Source organism: Aquarana catesbeiana, linkage group LG01 (genome assembly GCF_042186555.1).
Source record: "Aquarana catesbeiana isolate 2022-GZ linkage group LG01, ASM4218655v1, whole genome shotgun sequence".
Lineage (NCBI taxonomy): Eukaryota > Metazoa > Chordata > Amphibia > Anura > Ranidae > Aquarana > Aquarana catesbeiana.
Window position 1 is genome coordinate 910,465,049 of NC_133324.1, and position 16,016 is coordinate 910,481,064.

At 44.1% G+C, this 16,016-nt stretch overlaps 1 protein-coding gene across 4 annotated transcripts in view; it reads left to right on the forward strand.

Annotated features, from left to right (window-relative positions):
• The window catches only part of LOC141120337 (RING finger protein 24), a 173,989-nt gene extending 158,363 nt beyond the window's left edge, over nt 1–15,626 (forward strand). For all 4 annotated transcript variants that reach the window (XM_073611007.1, XM_073611005.1, XM_073611006.1 and 1 more), the window contains exons 3-6: nt 4,131–4,173; nt 4,307–4,348; nt 10,659–10,738; nt 15,167–15,626. In XM_073611007.1, coding sequence (XP_073467108.1) covers nt 4,131–4,173; nt 4,307–4,348; nt 10,659–10,738; nt 15,167–15,305 — 304 coding nt within the window. In that variant the 3' untranslated portion in view covers nt 15,306–15,626. The remainder of the gene's footprint in view (nt 1–4,130; nt 4,174–4,306; nt 4,349–10,658; nt 10,739–15,166) is intronic.
• Nucleotides 15,627–16,016: the final 390 nt, after the last annotated feature.

Genomic DNA, 16,016 nt, shown 5'->3' on the forward strand with positions numbered 1-16,016 from the left:
TGCCCCATGGTGTTTGGAACGTTATAAAAAGATGGTGGGCGGTGAGAAAGGGTTATTGTATGCTGACTAGACTTTCAGTATTTAGCATAGTCTTTTCTGGAGAGTACTGACACGTCATTGGGTGCTTTTATCTATTTTCTGGGATGTAGGAAATGTGGCTTCTATGAATACCATGACTTGTAATGACGAGGACTATTGTCGGGGAGTTTATGAAGTTCATCATGAGCAATTGATGTGTCTGATCTCTGTCTGATTAGACAGAATGAGTAATTAATATGTGACTATCATTGAGTCTCCACTGTCTTCGGGGAGGATGTGGTAATCTGTCCTATTAGGTGTCTGTCATGGAGTCACAGCCGCTCTTGTCATCTGAGGATGACCTTACAACAGCCTTATTACCCACACGGGACCTGTATTGATCGTCTTCCCATACAGAAGTTAATTGATTACCAATATTTACTAACATGCTATGGCTTAGTTTCCAGTGTGCTTGAGGTTGGGAATAACCATAATTGACACCGACAATTACTGAGCGCATTCCCTGGTGGCTCCCTGGTGGCTCATCTCAATGACATGACGAGAAGCATTCATAGGAATACAGACGCTTGTAACTGATGTCTCTTTCTTCACCAGGGACAATTTAAAGGGAAACTAAAATTTTAAAAGCATCAATGTACTCTTAAAGGATCAGTCCACCCAAAGTCCACATCCACCCAGTGTTTGGTGGATGCTGGAGAGTTCTAACACCTGACAGTTTCTTCTATCGCTCTGTGAGATCTGAGAGTTCCCAGGTCTGAACACCTGTTGTGTGTCCATCATGAGGGGTTCCCACTCTGTCTGCTGGGTTTTTATTTTATATTATGAAGAATGTATCTGGAGGAGCTGAAACAAACACAGATGGGCAGGAACTTCCAAAAATCCCAGGTGGCCAGAAATAAAAAGTTTTTATTTTAAAGAGGAACTGCAGTCTGCTCACATAATTTGCAATAAAAAAAAACATATTTGCCATTCTGAGGCTTCCTTCCAACCACTTTGCATATTGTTTTATATATACTGTGATTCTGTACTTGACAAATATGCTGCAAAAATTTCCCTCCACTGAGTCTGGCTGCAACCATTTTAACTGTGGGTAGCTGATGCTGCTGCCTGTTCACTTCCTGGATTTACACAGACACACAGAGGCACACCTCCAGCTCTGCAGCTCTCATTGGCCCTCTTATGACTCATCCCCCCTCCCGTCCTGGCAAACTTTCACTAGAGTGAGAGAGCGAGAGAGCTGTGCAAGATGTCCTAAGCCTAGGCTTTTTTCCAGACAAGAAACAGGAAGTGGGCTGTAAGGGATTTACTGGCAGAAAAAAAATGTTTTACTACCCAAAGTTAAAACAACAAGGGCAGAAGATTTAATAGATGGAAAGATGAAAACATGACTGAATTTGCGCTTTAATTGTACAGGATGTGTGGCCATCAATCATGGGTTTGGACACTGGCAAAAGCTTTGCTGGGAACGCCCTCCCTTGTGCACCCTCACATAACCCCATCCACTGCTTTGGACTCTAGTCTTTTGCTACTGTCCTTAGGTCACATATATCAAACACAAGGCCCATGGGACGAATCCGGCCCGCCAGGCCTTGTCGTTGGGCCCTCGCACCCAGTTTTGCAGCCGGAACATGGCGGAACTCCATTCCACTCCCACTCCCCACTGTCACTTGTAAACACAGAAGCCTTCTATGTTTACAAGGGACAGCTTTGCTTAGATGGGGGCATGGCAGGGATAGATCTCCAGCTAGAGCTGAGCCGGGTAGGTGAGAGTGGAGATGTGAGGAAGCTGTTGGGGTGGGCGCTGTATGTAACACACTCCTGAACGCTGCACTCTGTATGTAACGCACTCCTGAACACTGCACTCTGTACGTAATGCACTCCTGAACTCTACACTCTGTACGTAACGCACTCCTGAACTCTACACTCTGTACGTAACGCACTCCTGAACTCTACACTTTGTACGTAATGCACTCCTGAACTCTGCACTCTGTACGTAACGCACTCCTGAACTCTACACTCTGTACATAACACACTCCTGAACTCTACACTTTCTACGTAATGCACTCTTGAACTCTGCACTCTGTACGTAACACACTCCTGAACTTTACACTCTGTACGTAACGCCCTCCTGAACTCTACACTCTGTACGTAATGCCCTACTGAACTCTACACTCTGTACGTAACGCCCTCCTGAACTCTACACGCTGTACGTAACGCCCTCCTGAACTCTACACGCTGTACGTAACGCCCTCCTGAACTCTACACGCTGTACGTAACGCCCTCCTGAACTCTACACACTTACGTAACGCCCTCCTGAACTCTACACTCTGTACGTAACGCCCTCCTGAACTCTACACTCTGTACGTAACGCCCTCCTGAACTTTACACTCTGTACGTAATGCACTCCTGAACTTTACACTCTGTACGTAATGCACTCCTGAACTTTACACTCTGTACGTAATGCACTCCTGAACTTTACACTCTGTACGTAACGCACTCCTGAACTTTACACTCTGTACGTAATGCACTCCTGAACTCTGTGTGTGGCGCACTCCTGAACTTTACACTCTGTACGTAACGCACTCCTGAACTCTACACTCTGTACGTAACGCACTCCTGAACTCTACACTCTGTACGTAATGCACTCCTGAACTCTGTGTGTGGCGCACTTCTGAACTTTACACTCTGTACGTAACGCACTCCTGAATTTTACACTCTGTACGTAACGCACTCCTGAACTCTACACTCTGTACGTAACGCACTCCTGAACTCTACACTCTGTACGTAATGCACTCCTGAACTTTACACTCTGTACGTAATGCACTCCTGAACTTTACACTCTGTACGTAACGCACTCCTGAACTTTACACTCTGTACGTAATGCACTCCTGAACTCTACACTCTGTACGTAATGCACTCCTGAACTCTGTGTGTGGCGCACTCCTGAACTTTACACTCTGTACGTAACGCACTCCTGAACTCTACACTCTGTACGTAATGCACTCCTGAACTCTGTGTGTGGCGCACTTCTGAACTTTACACTCTGTACGTAACGCACTCCTGAATTTTACACTCTGTACGTAACGCACTCCTGAACTCTACACTCTGTACGTAACGCACTCCTGAACTCTACACTCTGTACGTAACGCACTCCTGAACTCTACACTCTGTACGTAACGCACTCCTGAACTCTACACTCTGTACGTAACGCACCCCTGAATTCTGCACTCTGTGCGTAGCACACTCCTCAACTCTACACTGTGCTTTTTTTAAACTTGTATTTAATTCTATGCATGGCAGTGTATTGCAATGTATTACAGCATGTTGGAATGCTCTGCGCTTCGCAAAAATGCAATATGTCCTATTTTTTTGTTTCAGTGCTGCACGTGGGTGTAAATTCAAGCCATAAGATGTAAGGCAAATTGCTTTGTCTATACATTGGCACTGTGTTAAGCAGTGCTGCCCACTGAGACTGGAGTTAATGGGCCCTTAATGAAGGGCAATAAAGCTTAAGATAGCAATGATAACCCGAGAGGGATCCTAATCCTATGCCACTCTATCTCAAACTCACACACTTTCGGGTGTATCTTTGAAAGATTTGCATAGCTGTTTGTCCATCAAAAGTACTTGTAAGTTTGTTGACTACGAATAGAGCAAAATCGAATGTTCTCAGGTTATTTTCTCTGCAGGTCGAACGTGTGAATAAGGAAAATACTGCATTATGGCCACCAGATGGTAATTAAAGAAATGGGCTCCTTCGCTCCATCTAGTGGCCATAATGCAGTATTTTCCTCTTTCACACATTGGATCTGCAGAAAATATAAAATATAAAGAACATTCGTTTCAATGGACGAACAGCTAGGCATTTTTTTTTTAATAAATACACGCTGTATCTGTATATAAAAAGGACAATCTGGAACAGCAAGGAAGTAAAAATATCAGAAATTAGTTTTGATAAATACAATGTGTGTAATCCAATAATGATAGAACACAGCTTCTTTTTAATCCTAAATTGCAGACCTGTTTTTTTTTTTTTTTTTTTGTTTTTCTTAAACTGGATATATCGCTAATGATGTCTTCTTTTCTTACAGGTTAAGGCATCAGGCCCGGAAAGAGCTGTATGCCTATAAACAGGTAAGACCTTTTTTTTTACCCATGTTCTGCGGGTTCCCCTAATGATGCCATGTGCATACCTGTTGTAAAGAATAGTACTATGAAGAAATATTAAGAACCGGAATAATAAAAGTACATCTTTTCTCTTTTTCAGGTCATATTAAAAGAAAAAGTAAAGGAGCTGAATTTGTATGAGGTGAGTGAAAAAGTGTATCCTCGTTATCGCTGATGTCTGACTCACTTGTGTATCAAAATTTGATTTCTGGCCCTTTAACACTTGTTCTGGGATTCCTATAAACTAAGTAGACTGAAATATAACTTCTTAGGCATCTACCATAACCTGAATCTGCAATGTTGAATTGCTGTTATACTGGGATTACCGGTTTTATTTTTTTAATTATTATTTACTTGTATTCTTTCCCTGTCAGAGCACAGGAGTGTCAGGCTGTAAAACTGCCCTGATAGAGTGTCAGTCATCAGTTCTTAGCTCAGACAAGAGACTGATCTGCCTCAATGGGGGGGCCTTACAACTTCACACTTCCAGGGAGAGAATACAAGTAAATAACAGCACACCCAACTGTTCATGAGAGCTTACATAATATGAAGGTCGCTATACTGTATCTGCATACTTGCTATATTTTAACCCTTTACTGCCAACCGAACCCATGTATCTGCTAGCAAGGCGGTGAGGTTTAACGCCTAGCTGTCACATATATGCATATAGTGTGCTGGGAACTCATGTACTTGGGCCCCCAGCACAGTGTCAGTGTTGTCACTGACATCTCCTGGTCACCGTTTACCTTCAGGAGACCTTGGCATGCGCTTACGCCCATGTGATCGCTGTGACTTTATGGTAGCCAACCGACTTAACATAGTTGTTCTTAAGAGTTATAAGTAGATGAAGTGTAGCAATCGGTGTCGGGCCTTCTGACCCGGTGGACCTCTGTTCCTCCAAAGAGCTGGATTGGATGATTGCCATCTAATATCCATGAGCTGCTTCATACCCTCTGTCGTTGAAAGCCCCTCTCAAAGATTTTGAAAAAAAATGACTCTTGTAGTGGGGCCCCCCACAGTGCAAGGGTTAAATGCTTGTGTCTTCTAGGGGTAGAGAAGGGGTGTAATTCTTATGTCGTGTACACAGGGTTGGACTTTCCAACGGGATAGCCTCCATCTGCATTACTGACGGAAAAATGTAGAACATGTTCTCTATCTAAGTCCGTCGGAAATGCCGACAGAAAAAGTCCGATGAGGCATACACACGGTCGGGATATCCGACCAAAAGCTCCCATCGGACTTTTTCTGTCCGAAATTCCGACCGTGTGTACGGGGCATTAAAGTGTTGCTTGCTCAGACAGGTTTTCCCTGGAAGTCTCTTCACTTCGATGCTCCGTTCGGCAGTTGCATTCTGACGTCATCATGTACGGGGCAGAACCAGAAGTCCTGCGTTGTAGGTGAGGACGGTCCACAACCCTGAGCATGGGAGAGAAGAGGAGAGTGCCAGAAACATGCTGGAGTGACAAATAGAACAATTCAGCTTATGGCTCTACCTCAAGACACTTCAAGCGGAATTAAAATTAAAAAAACTAAATAGCTGACAGGCAGGATTTTTATGACAGAAGATTTGGTCAGCGTTAACAGCTAGAAGGTTTTTGCCTTCTGATCCATTTCGGCCGAATGGTTTATTTAATTCATCTCGGCCCCTTTGTAGATTGTTTATAGATAAAATAGATCTTGGCTGGTAGTGCGCACATACCTCGTTTTCTGGCCTGTGATCAGCACTGTAACCATTGCTTGCAGGAAACTGTCCAACAGTGTGAGGAACAAGTGCCTGACCGGGCAGAGAGCCTTTGTACATCAATCGTTTTTGTTTGGGACTCCGAGCCTTTCACAGCACATACAATGTCCTCCCAGCGGGCAATCTAGTGAGGAGAGTTCTCCTTTGTTTCTGGATTGTGACTTTTGTTCCCTTCTTCCATCTCTTGTCGATCTGTTTTTTTTTCATTCCTCTATAATATATTTCCCACTCTGGACACTCTGCAAATCCAAGTTGTTATTGCTAATAATAATTCAGATTTTTTTTTTTATGGTGTCACATTCGTCCTTTTTGTACAGACTGAGGGCAGTGCATAAAATACCAGGGCTCTTCCAAAACTAGTGCAAAAGTGGGCATAACTTTGTGGGTTGTTCAAATTTTACATGTTGGTATAGTAATTCTTCCTCTAGTAACTCTTCTTCTTATGCTTTCTTCTTCTCCTTTGCATCTTCCTTCCTCCTCCTTCCTCCTCCTTCCACCTCCTCCTCTGTCGTCCTCCTCCTCCTCCTTCCTACTCCTTTCCTCCTCCCTTCCTCCTCCCTTCCTCCTCCTCCTTTCCTCCTCCTCCTCCTCCTCCTCCTCCTCCTCCTCCTCCTCCTCCTTTCCTCCTCCTCCTCCTCCTCCCTCCTCCCTCCTCCTCCTCCTCCTCCCCCCTCCTCTTCCTTCTACCACTTCCTCCACCTTCTGCCTCCTCCTTCGTCGTCGTCCTCCTTCCACCTTACTCCTACCTCCTCTTCCTCCTCCTCCCTCCTCCTTCCTCCTCCTCGCTCCTCTTTCCTCCTTCCACCTTCCTCCTTCCTCCTCCCCCTTCTCCTCCTCCCTTCCTCCCTCCTCCTCCTCCTGCCTCTCTCCTCCTCCTCCTCCCCCCCCTCCTCCACCTCCTCCTCCTTCGTCGTCCTCATCCTTCCACCTGTTTCCTCCGTCATCGTCCACCTTCCTCCTCCTCCCTCCTTCGTCGTCCTCCTCCTCATCCTTTCACCTGTTTCCTCCGTCGTCCTCCTCCTCCTCCTCTTTCCAACTTCCTCCTCTTTCCAACTTCCTCCTCTTTCCAACTTCCTCCTCTTTCCAACTTCCTCCTCTTTCCAACTTCCTCCTCTTTCCAACTTCCTCCTCCTTCCTCTTCCTCCTCCTTCCACCTTCCTCTGTCCTCCTCCTCCTTCATCCTCATTCGTCCTCCTCCTCCTTCATCCTCCTCCTTCCACCTTGCTCCCTCCTCCTTCCACCTTCCTCCCTCCTCCTTCCTTCCTTCCTCCTTTTTTTATTTATAGCGCAAAAAATAAAAACCGCAGAGGTGATCAAATACCACCAAAAGAAAGCTCTATTTGTGGGGGGAAAAAAAGATTTTTTAAATTTTTTTTTTTTAAAGTTTTTAAGCTTTTAAAATTTTATTTGGGTACAGCGTCGCATTACCGAGCAATTGTCAGTTAAAAGAACGCAGTGCTGTATCGCAAAAGATGGCCTGGTCATGAAGGGGGTTTCCGGAGCTGAAGTGGTTAATAAAAAATACTTTTGCATTACTTTTGGTACAGTCCTCATATTTGGGATTGTGTTTCCTCAACCGTTATAATTCAGATCCACATAGGGGCTCAATGACCAATGAGGGCTCATTCCCACCAATGCCTTGTCATAGATTTTCTCAAGGGCAGGCGAAATGCCAGGACAGCAGGAAGTCCATTGTCCTCGCAGAGTCTTTTCCCACCAGTTCATTGTATTGCTGCCCGCTGGAATAAGTCCTGCATGCTACATTCTGTGTGCACTGACCTGTGGATTGCCATTCAGGTCATTTCAACCGTAGTCTTTCGAAGACACAATGCATGTCAATGCTACACATATTAATACATGCATTCTGATGGGAAGGAGCCCGATCTGCGTGGCCAACTGCCCTCCTTTGTGTATAGGCAGCTTTAGGTGATCTAATCACTCGTAGATCCAAGAAAATACATCTAAGTATTACTTTATTCCAGCTATATAAATTTTATCTAAAACTTAAACATTTAATAAAGCTGAACTCCAGCCTCCAGTCTTGCACAGTTGTACCGCCTCCTCTCCTGTACTAAAATTGCTTACTCTGATTTCACTGCACACTGTGAGCTTCTCATAATGTGCATTAGAAGCATCAGCAAGTCAAAGCCCTCCTAATTTCTTGGTTGGAGGACTGTCCCTAGACTGTCCCTGGCCTGCCCCTTTTCAATAATTGGCTTTCAGTTCTTTTAATCATGGAGGCTCAGCATCACATGTGGGCATTATCAGCCTGGCTAGGAACACCTACTCCGAGGACCCTAATGTAAATGTAGGTTCTGACAGGGACCCTGGTGTAAGGGGAGACTCTGATTGGGACCCTGATGTAAGTGGAGGTTCTGATGGAGACCCTGATGTAAGAGGAGGCTCCGATGGAGAACCTGATGTAAGCGGAGGTTCTGATGGAGACCCTGATGTAAGCGGAGGTTCTGATGGAGACCCTGATGTAAGCGGAGGCTTTGATGGAGACCCTGATGTAAGCGGAGGCTTTGATGGAGACCCTGATGTAAGCGGAGGCTCTGATGGAGACCCTGATGTAAGCGAAGGCTCTGATGGAGGCCCTGATGTAAGCGGAGGCTCTGATGGAGACCCTGATGTAAGCGGAGGTTCTGATGGAGACTCTGATGTAAACGGAGGTTCTAATGGAGACCCTGATGTAAGAGGAGGCTCCGATGGAGAACCTGATGTAAGCGGAGGTTCTGATGGAGACCCTGATGTAAGCGGAGGTTCTGATGGAGACCCTGATGTAAGCGGAGGTTCTGATGGAGACCCTGATGTAAGCGGAGGTTCTGATGGAGACCCTGATGTAAGCGGAGGTTCTGATGGAGACCCTGATGTAAGCGGAGGCTCTGATGGAGACCCTGATGTAAGCGGAGGCTTTGATGGAGACCCTGATGTAAGCGGAGGCTCTGATGGAGACCCTGATGTAAGCGGAGGCTTTGATGGAGACCCTGATGTAAGCGGAGGCTCTGATGGAGACCCTGATGTAAGCGAAGGCTCTGATGGAGGCCCTGATGTAAGCGGAGGCTCTGATGGAGACCCTGATGTAAGCGGAGGTTCTGATGGAGACTCTGATGTAAACGGAGGTTCTAATGGAGACCCTGATGTAAGAGGAGGCTCCGATGGAGAACCTGATGTAAGCGGAGGTTCTGATGGAGACCCTGATGTAAGCGGAGGTTCTGATGGAGACCCTGATGTAAGCGGAGGTTCTGATGGAGACCCTGATGTAAGCGGAGGCTCTGATGGAGACCCTGATGTAAGCGGAGGCTTTGATGGAGACCCTGATGTAAGCGGAGGCTCTGATGGAGACCCTGATGTAAGCGGAGGCTCTGATGGAGGCCCTGATGTAAGCGGAGGCTCTGATGGAGACCCTGATGTAAGCGGAGGTTCTGATGGAGACTCTGATGTAAGCGAAGGTTCTGATGGAGACCCTGATGTAAGCGGAGGTTCTGATGGAGACCCTGATGTAAGCGGAGGTTCTGATGGAGACCCTGATGTAAGCGGAGGTTCTGATGGAGACCTCGATGTAAGCGGAGGTTCTGATGGAGACCCCGATGTAAGCGGAGGTTCTGATGGAGACCCCGATGTAAGCGGAGGTTCTGATGGAGACCCCGATGTAAGCGGAGGTTCTGATGGAGACCCCGATGTAAGCGGAGGTTCTGATGGAGACCCCCATGTAAGAGGAGGCTCCGATGGAGAACCTGATGTAAGAGGAGGCTCCGATGGAGAACCTGATGTAAGCGGAGGTTCTGATGGAGACCCTGATGTAAGGGAAGGTTCTGATGGAGACCCAGATGTAAGCAGACTTTGATAGAGACCCTGATATGTACAGAGCCTTTGATAGGGACCTTGATGTAAAGGTAGACTTTGATGTAAGGGGTCACTCTGAGCGGCGGAAGTTTATTTGGAATTTATGTGCTTTGCTTAACTGAAGTTTTTTTTTTGTTTTCTAAATCATAGCATACCGATTACAAAAAACTAAATTTAAATTTGATTTGTTAATTTATAAAACTGATACCTGCCCGTTAATATTTTTATAAGTATACATTGTGACTCTTGTACTACAAAGTTTGGCGATCCCGGTCTAATTTAGACCCCTTTCACACTGGGGCGGTTTGCAGACGTTATTGCACTAAAAATATCGCCTGCAAACCGACCCGAAACAGCCGCTGCTTTGTCTCCAGTGTGAAAGCCCCGAAGGCTCTCACACTGGAGCGGTGCGCTAGCAGGATGGTAAAAATAAGTCCTGCTAGCAGCATCTTCGGAGCGGTGTATACACCGCTCCTTCACCACTCCTGCCCATTGAGATCAATGGGACAGCGTGGCTATACCGCCGGTAAAGTGCCTCTGCAGAGACGCTTTGCGGTGGTTTTTAACCCTTTCTCGGCCGCTAGCAGGGGGTAAAACCGCCGCCGCTAAAACAACGGTAAAGCGCCGCTAATAATAGGGGCGCTTTACCACCGACGCACCTCCCGCCCCAGTGTGAAAGGGGCCTAAGGGTTCACTTCTAATCTTTTCTTACTTGAAAATTGAAATCTAAAAAAACCCCAAATATAAATCTAAGTTTTTAGATCTGAATATAATTTGTGTGACTCACAAAGCGACTGTCCTATATTGATCTATTGACCTTTTTATATTCATCTCTTATGGATTGTATTTTTTTCATTCGTCTTAGATTTGTGCGGTTTGCCTGGAGGAATTTAAGGCCAAAGATGAGCTGGGTATATGTCCCTGCAAACACGCCTTTCACAGAAAGTAAGTACCGCTTGCCTGCTTCCAAAAGCATTGTTCGTTCACTAGGAAAAAGATAACCCCGATCCTCAGCTTGTTCTGATTGGTCCATTTTCCCCCCGTGGTATTTGGTTCCCCTGTAGAGACTTATAGGTCCTGTGTGCTGCAGGGGAACTACGATGTCCTTACTCTGATTTCACTGCACACTGTTAGCTTCTCACAGCGTGTATTAAGTCATATAGAACCCACCTCAATTCCTGGCTGCAGGACGTTCAGCATCATCCAGTTCTTTCTTTCCTCCCCAGCCCTCTCCGTTCATTCATTTGCATTTCAGTTCTTTCAATTACTAGGACTCACCATCATATATGGGTGGTCTGCATGGAAATACTGCCTGCTTAGGAATGCCCATTCCTCCAGACTGACATCCACCCATCAATGCATTTTTGCTATTTGTATAACTCCTCTGAAGATCTAGCCCACTGCTGACATCAGGGCTGAGGGCTGCTGAGAGAAGTACAGAGGTAGGGGGTGATGTTTTCAGGAAGTTATGTATAGCACCCTCTTGGCCCTTCCTACCAGACATCATTTGCCTGCATTGCATAGAGAAGTACAGAGACCTAATAATGATGGTAAAATGTATAGGTTGCTGGTAAAGTGTGAGAGGAGGCAGACCAGAACCAGAGACAACAGAACCACATTGTACTTCACTTTCAAGGTACTGCATTACATAGACACTAAAATATATCTGAGTCGGTAACATTTAAAAAAGCGAGTTTCTTTGAAAATAAGTTGTTCTTTGCCTACATTGTGCACAGCAAAATGGTTCCCTAATGTGTACTAATCTGAGCTGGGGGACCTACATACAGTGCCTTGAAAAAGTATTCACACCCCTTGAAATTTTCCACATTTTTTCATGTTACAACCAAAAACGTAAATGTATTTTATTAGTATTTTATGTAAAAGACCAACACAAAGTGGCACATCATTGTGAGGTGGAAGGAAGAGATAAAACGATAATTCTCCCGCTCTACAAGACTCTGGTCCGGCCGTACCTGGAGTATGCTGTCCAGTTCTGGGCACCAGTCCTAAGGAAGGATGTACTGGAAATGGAGCGAGTACAAAGAAGGGCAACAAAGCTAATAAAGGGTCTGGAGGATATTAGTTATGAGGAAAGATTGCGAGCACTGAACTTATTCTCTCTGGAGAAGAGACGCTTGAGAGGGGATATGATTTCAATTTACAAATACTGTACTGGTGACCCCACAATAGGGATAAAACTTTTTCGCAGAAGAGAGTTTAATAAGACACGTGGCCACTCATTACAATTAGAAGAAAAGAGGTTTAACCTTAAACTACGTAGAGGGTTCTTTACTGTAAGAGCGGCAAGGATGTGGAATTCCCTTCCACAGGCGGTGGTCTCAGCGGGGAGCATTGATAGCTTCAAGAAACTATTAGATAAGCACCTGAATGACCACAACATACAGGGATATACAATGTAATACTGACACATAATCACACACATAGGTTGGACTTGATGGACTTGTGTCTTTTTTCAACCTCACCTACTATGAGAAAATGATAAATGGTTTTCAATTTTTTCTACAAATAAATATGTGAAAAGTGTGACATACATTTGTATAGCGCCCCCCAGAGTCAAAACTTTGTAGAACCACCTTTCACTGCAATTACAGCTGCAAGTCTTTTTGGGGATGTCTCTACCAGCTTTGCACATGTAGAGAGTGAAATTTTTGACCATTCTTCTTTGCAAAATAGCTCAAGCTCTGTCAGATTGGATGGAGAACGTCTGTGAACAGCAATTTTCAAGTCTTGCCACAGATTCTCAATTGGATTTATGTCTGGACTTTGACTGTACCATTCTAACACATGAATATGCTTTGATCTAAACCATTCCATTGTAGCTCTGGCTGTATGTTTAGGGTCCTTTTCCTGCTGGAAGGTGAACCTCCGCCCCAGTCTCAAGTCTTTTGCAGATTCTAACAGGTTTTCTTCTAAGATTGCCCTGTATTTGGCTCCATCCATCTTCCCATCAACTCTGACCAGTTTCCCTAACCCTGCTGAAGAAAAGCATCCCCACAAAATGATGCTACCACCACCATGTTTCACAGTGGGGATGGTGTGTTCAGGGTGATGTGCAGTGTTAGTTTTCTTCCACACATAGCGTTGTGCTTTGAGGCCAAAAATTTCAATTTTGGTCTTATCTGATCAGAGCACCTTCTTCCACATGTTTGCTGTGTCCCCCACATGGCTTCTTGTAAACTGCAAATGGGACTTTTATTGCTTTCTTTCAACAATTACTTTCTTCTTGCCACTCTTCCATACAGACCAGATTTGTGGAGTGCACGTCTAATAGTTGTTCTGTGGACAGATTCTCCCTTCTCCCACCTGAGCTGTGGATCTCTGCAGCTCCTCCAGAGTTACCATGAGCCTCTTGGCTGCTTCTCTAATGAATGCTCTCCTTGCCTGGCCTGTCAGTTTAGGTGGACGGCCATGTCTTGGTAGGTTTGCAGTTGTGCCATACTCTTTCCATTTTCGGATTAAGAATTGAACAGTGCTCCGTGAGATGTTCAAAGCTCTGGATATTTTTTTATAACCTAACTCTCTCACTTTACTTCTCCACAACTTTATCCCTGACCTGTCTGGTGTGTTCCTTGACCTTCATGATGCTGTTTGTTTACTAAGGTTCTCTAACAAACCTCTGAGGGCTTCACAAAACGGCTGTATTTATACTGAGATTAAATTACACACAGGTGGACTCTTTTTACTAATTGGGTGACTTCTGAAGGCAATTGGTTCCACTAGATTTTAGTTAGGGGTATCAGAGTAAAGGGGGCTGAATACAAAGACACGCCACACTTTTCACATATTTATTTGTAAAAAAAACTTTGAAAACCATTTATCATTTTCCTTCCACTTCACAATTATGTTTTTGGTTGTAACATGACAAAATATGGATAATTTCAAGGGGTATGAATACTTTTTCAAGGCACTATATTCCCACAGGTGGAGGACCAATGCAGAATTGTAGTGGTGTGTATTGAGGTCAGATAGCTCCCTCTTGTGGTCATAAGAAGCTCTGCACCACTATAAATCCTCTCTGCCCTAATTAACGGCAAACACAATTCAAACATTTCCCAGCACTGGTGCCACTGAACACAATGGGGTTGATTTACTAAAACCCGAGTGCAAAATCTAGTGCAGCTCTGCAAAGAAACTAATCAGCGTGGTCCTGTAAGTAAGAAGTAATGGATTATAATGAGGGTGTATTGAATAAGAAAATTCGACTAGCCTGCATCATTCTTATAAAAGGATTTACAAAAGCTGTGCAAGCAACTTATGTAGGAGGATTTGTTTCATCTCTGTGTATCACCTGAGGCCAGTCACTTCACTGGGTGTATGTGAGGGTTTACACTAGAGCTGCATGATTAATCGTTAAGAATCGGGATCGCGATTCTTCCCCCCCCCTCGTGATCTTAAAGCATTTTCCCGATTCTATGCAGAGTTCTCTGCTCAAGTCGACAGCTGTCAAAAAAAAAAAAAAAACAGACAGTCTGCCAAGTTTCACAACATTCCTCAGCTGCTGAGCTAACTATAAACATTGTAACGTTTTGTTCTTTAGATCAAAGGAATTAACTATGGTCTGTAAATGAGAGAAGTTTAACCACTTAAGGACTAAACCTTTTTCTGGCACTTGTTGGTTTCAAGATAAAATCAGCATTTTTTGCTAGAAAATTACTTAGAACCCCCAAACATTATATATATAGATATATATCTATAGAGATAGATATATATATATCTATCTATAGATAGATAGATATAGATATCTATCTATCTATAGATATCTATCTATATATATATATCTATCTATCTATATATATATATATATATATATATATATATATATATTTATATATATATAGATAGATATATAGATATATATATATATATATATATATATATATATATATATATATCTATATATATATATATATATCGTGTATGTGTGTGTGTATATCTCTCTCTCTCTCTCTCTCTCTCTCTCTCTCTCTCTCTCTCTCTCTCTATATCTATATATATATATATATATATATATATATATATATTTAGCAGAGACACTAGAGAATAAAATGGTGGTTGTTGCAATATTTTATGTCACACGGTATTTGTGCAGCGGTCTTTCAAATGCAATTTTTTTGGAAAAAAATACACTTACATGAATTTTTAAAAAAAATAACAGTAAAGCTAGCCCAATTTTTTTGTATAATGTGAAAGATGATGTTACGCCGCGAGAATCGTGATCTTTATTCTAAACAAAAAAATCGTGATTCTCATTTTTCCCAGAATCGTGCAGCTCTAGTTTAAACCCACTGTAAAATGCATTAATGACAAGACTGGAGCGCTAATAACGCATCTGTTTTTTTTTTTTTCCTCTAGGTGCCTCATTAAATGGCTGGAGGTGCGAAAGGTTTGTCCCCTCTGCAACATGCCCGTCCTACAGTTGGCACAACTGCACAGCAACCAGGAGCATGGACCTCCGCAAGGGCCTCTGCCTGGTGCAGAAAACATTGTATAGTTTACATACTACACCCTATGGGTCACCCAAACCAGAAGCCACAGATCTCATGTCTCCATCCTGCCCTCTAGGGAATGCTCCCAGAATCCTCGCCGGTAGCGGGCTGAGATGCGCGCCGCTCATGACATGGATATGTGGACTCCACAGTAACCAAAGCACTTTTCGATGCCTGCCTTGGGCGGAAGAGACACAGGCAACAAGGGAAGATGGCAGCAGTGTTTGGCCTTGGACGAAGCACTTTACAATACCTAACTGAAACTGTTGCAATGTTTTTCGTTTTTTTTTTTTTTTTTTTTTTTTTATATATATATATATAAATAACTCTTTACTGGAAGCTTCACTGTGCCAGGGCAAGAAAAAGCATTGCTGATTCGGTTCTAAAGGGAGAAGAAGGCATGGAAGCCAGCTGATCCTGGGAGAGAAAATGGCGTCACACTATGCAAAGTGGTTACCATAACTGCACACGTCTGTCTGGCAATGGCTTTTTCCATCTCATGCCAAATACTGTAACTGGAGTGCTGTCATCTTTATGTATACGCCACGCCTGTACAAGTAGAGGAGGCTGTGTTGTGGGCCAAGTTCTCCCCTCATACACGCTGTAAAGGAAGCCATTTCTGTGCGCTGTACACGATGTGCCCTTGACATGGCAGATCCGGCCATTCCCCGGCCTGCCTTTTCACCCCACACACGGTCTCATGGTTACAGGTTCAG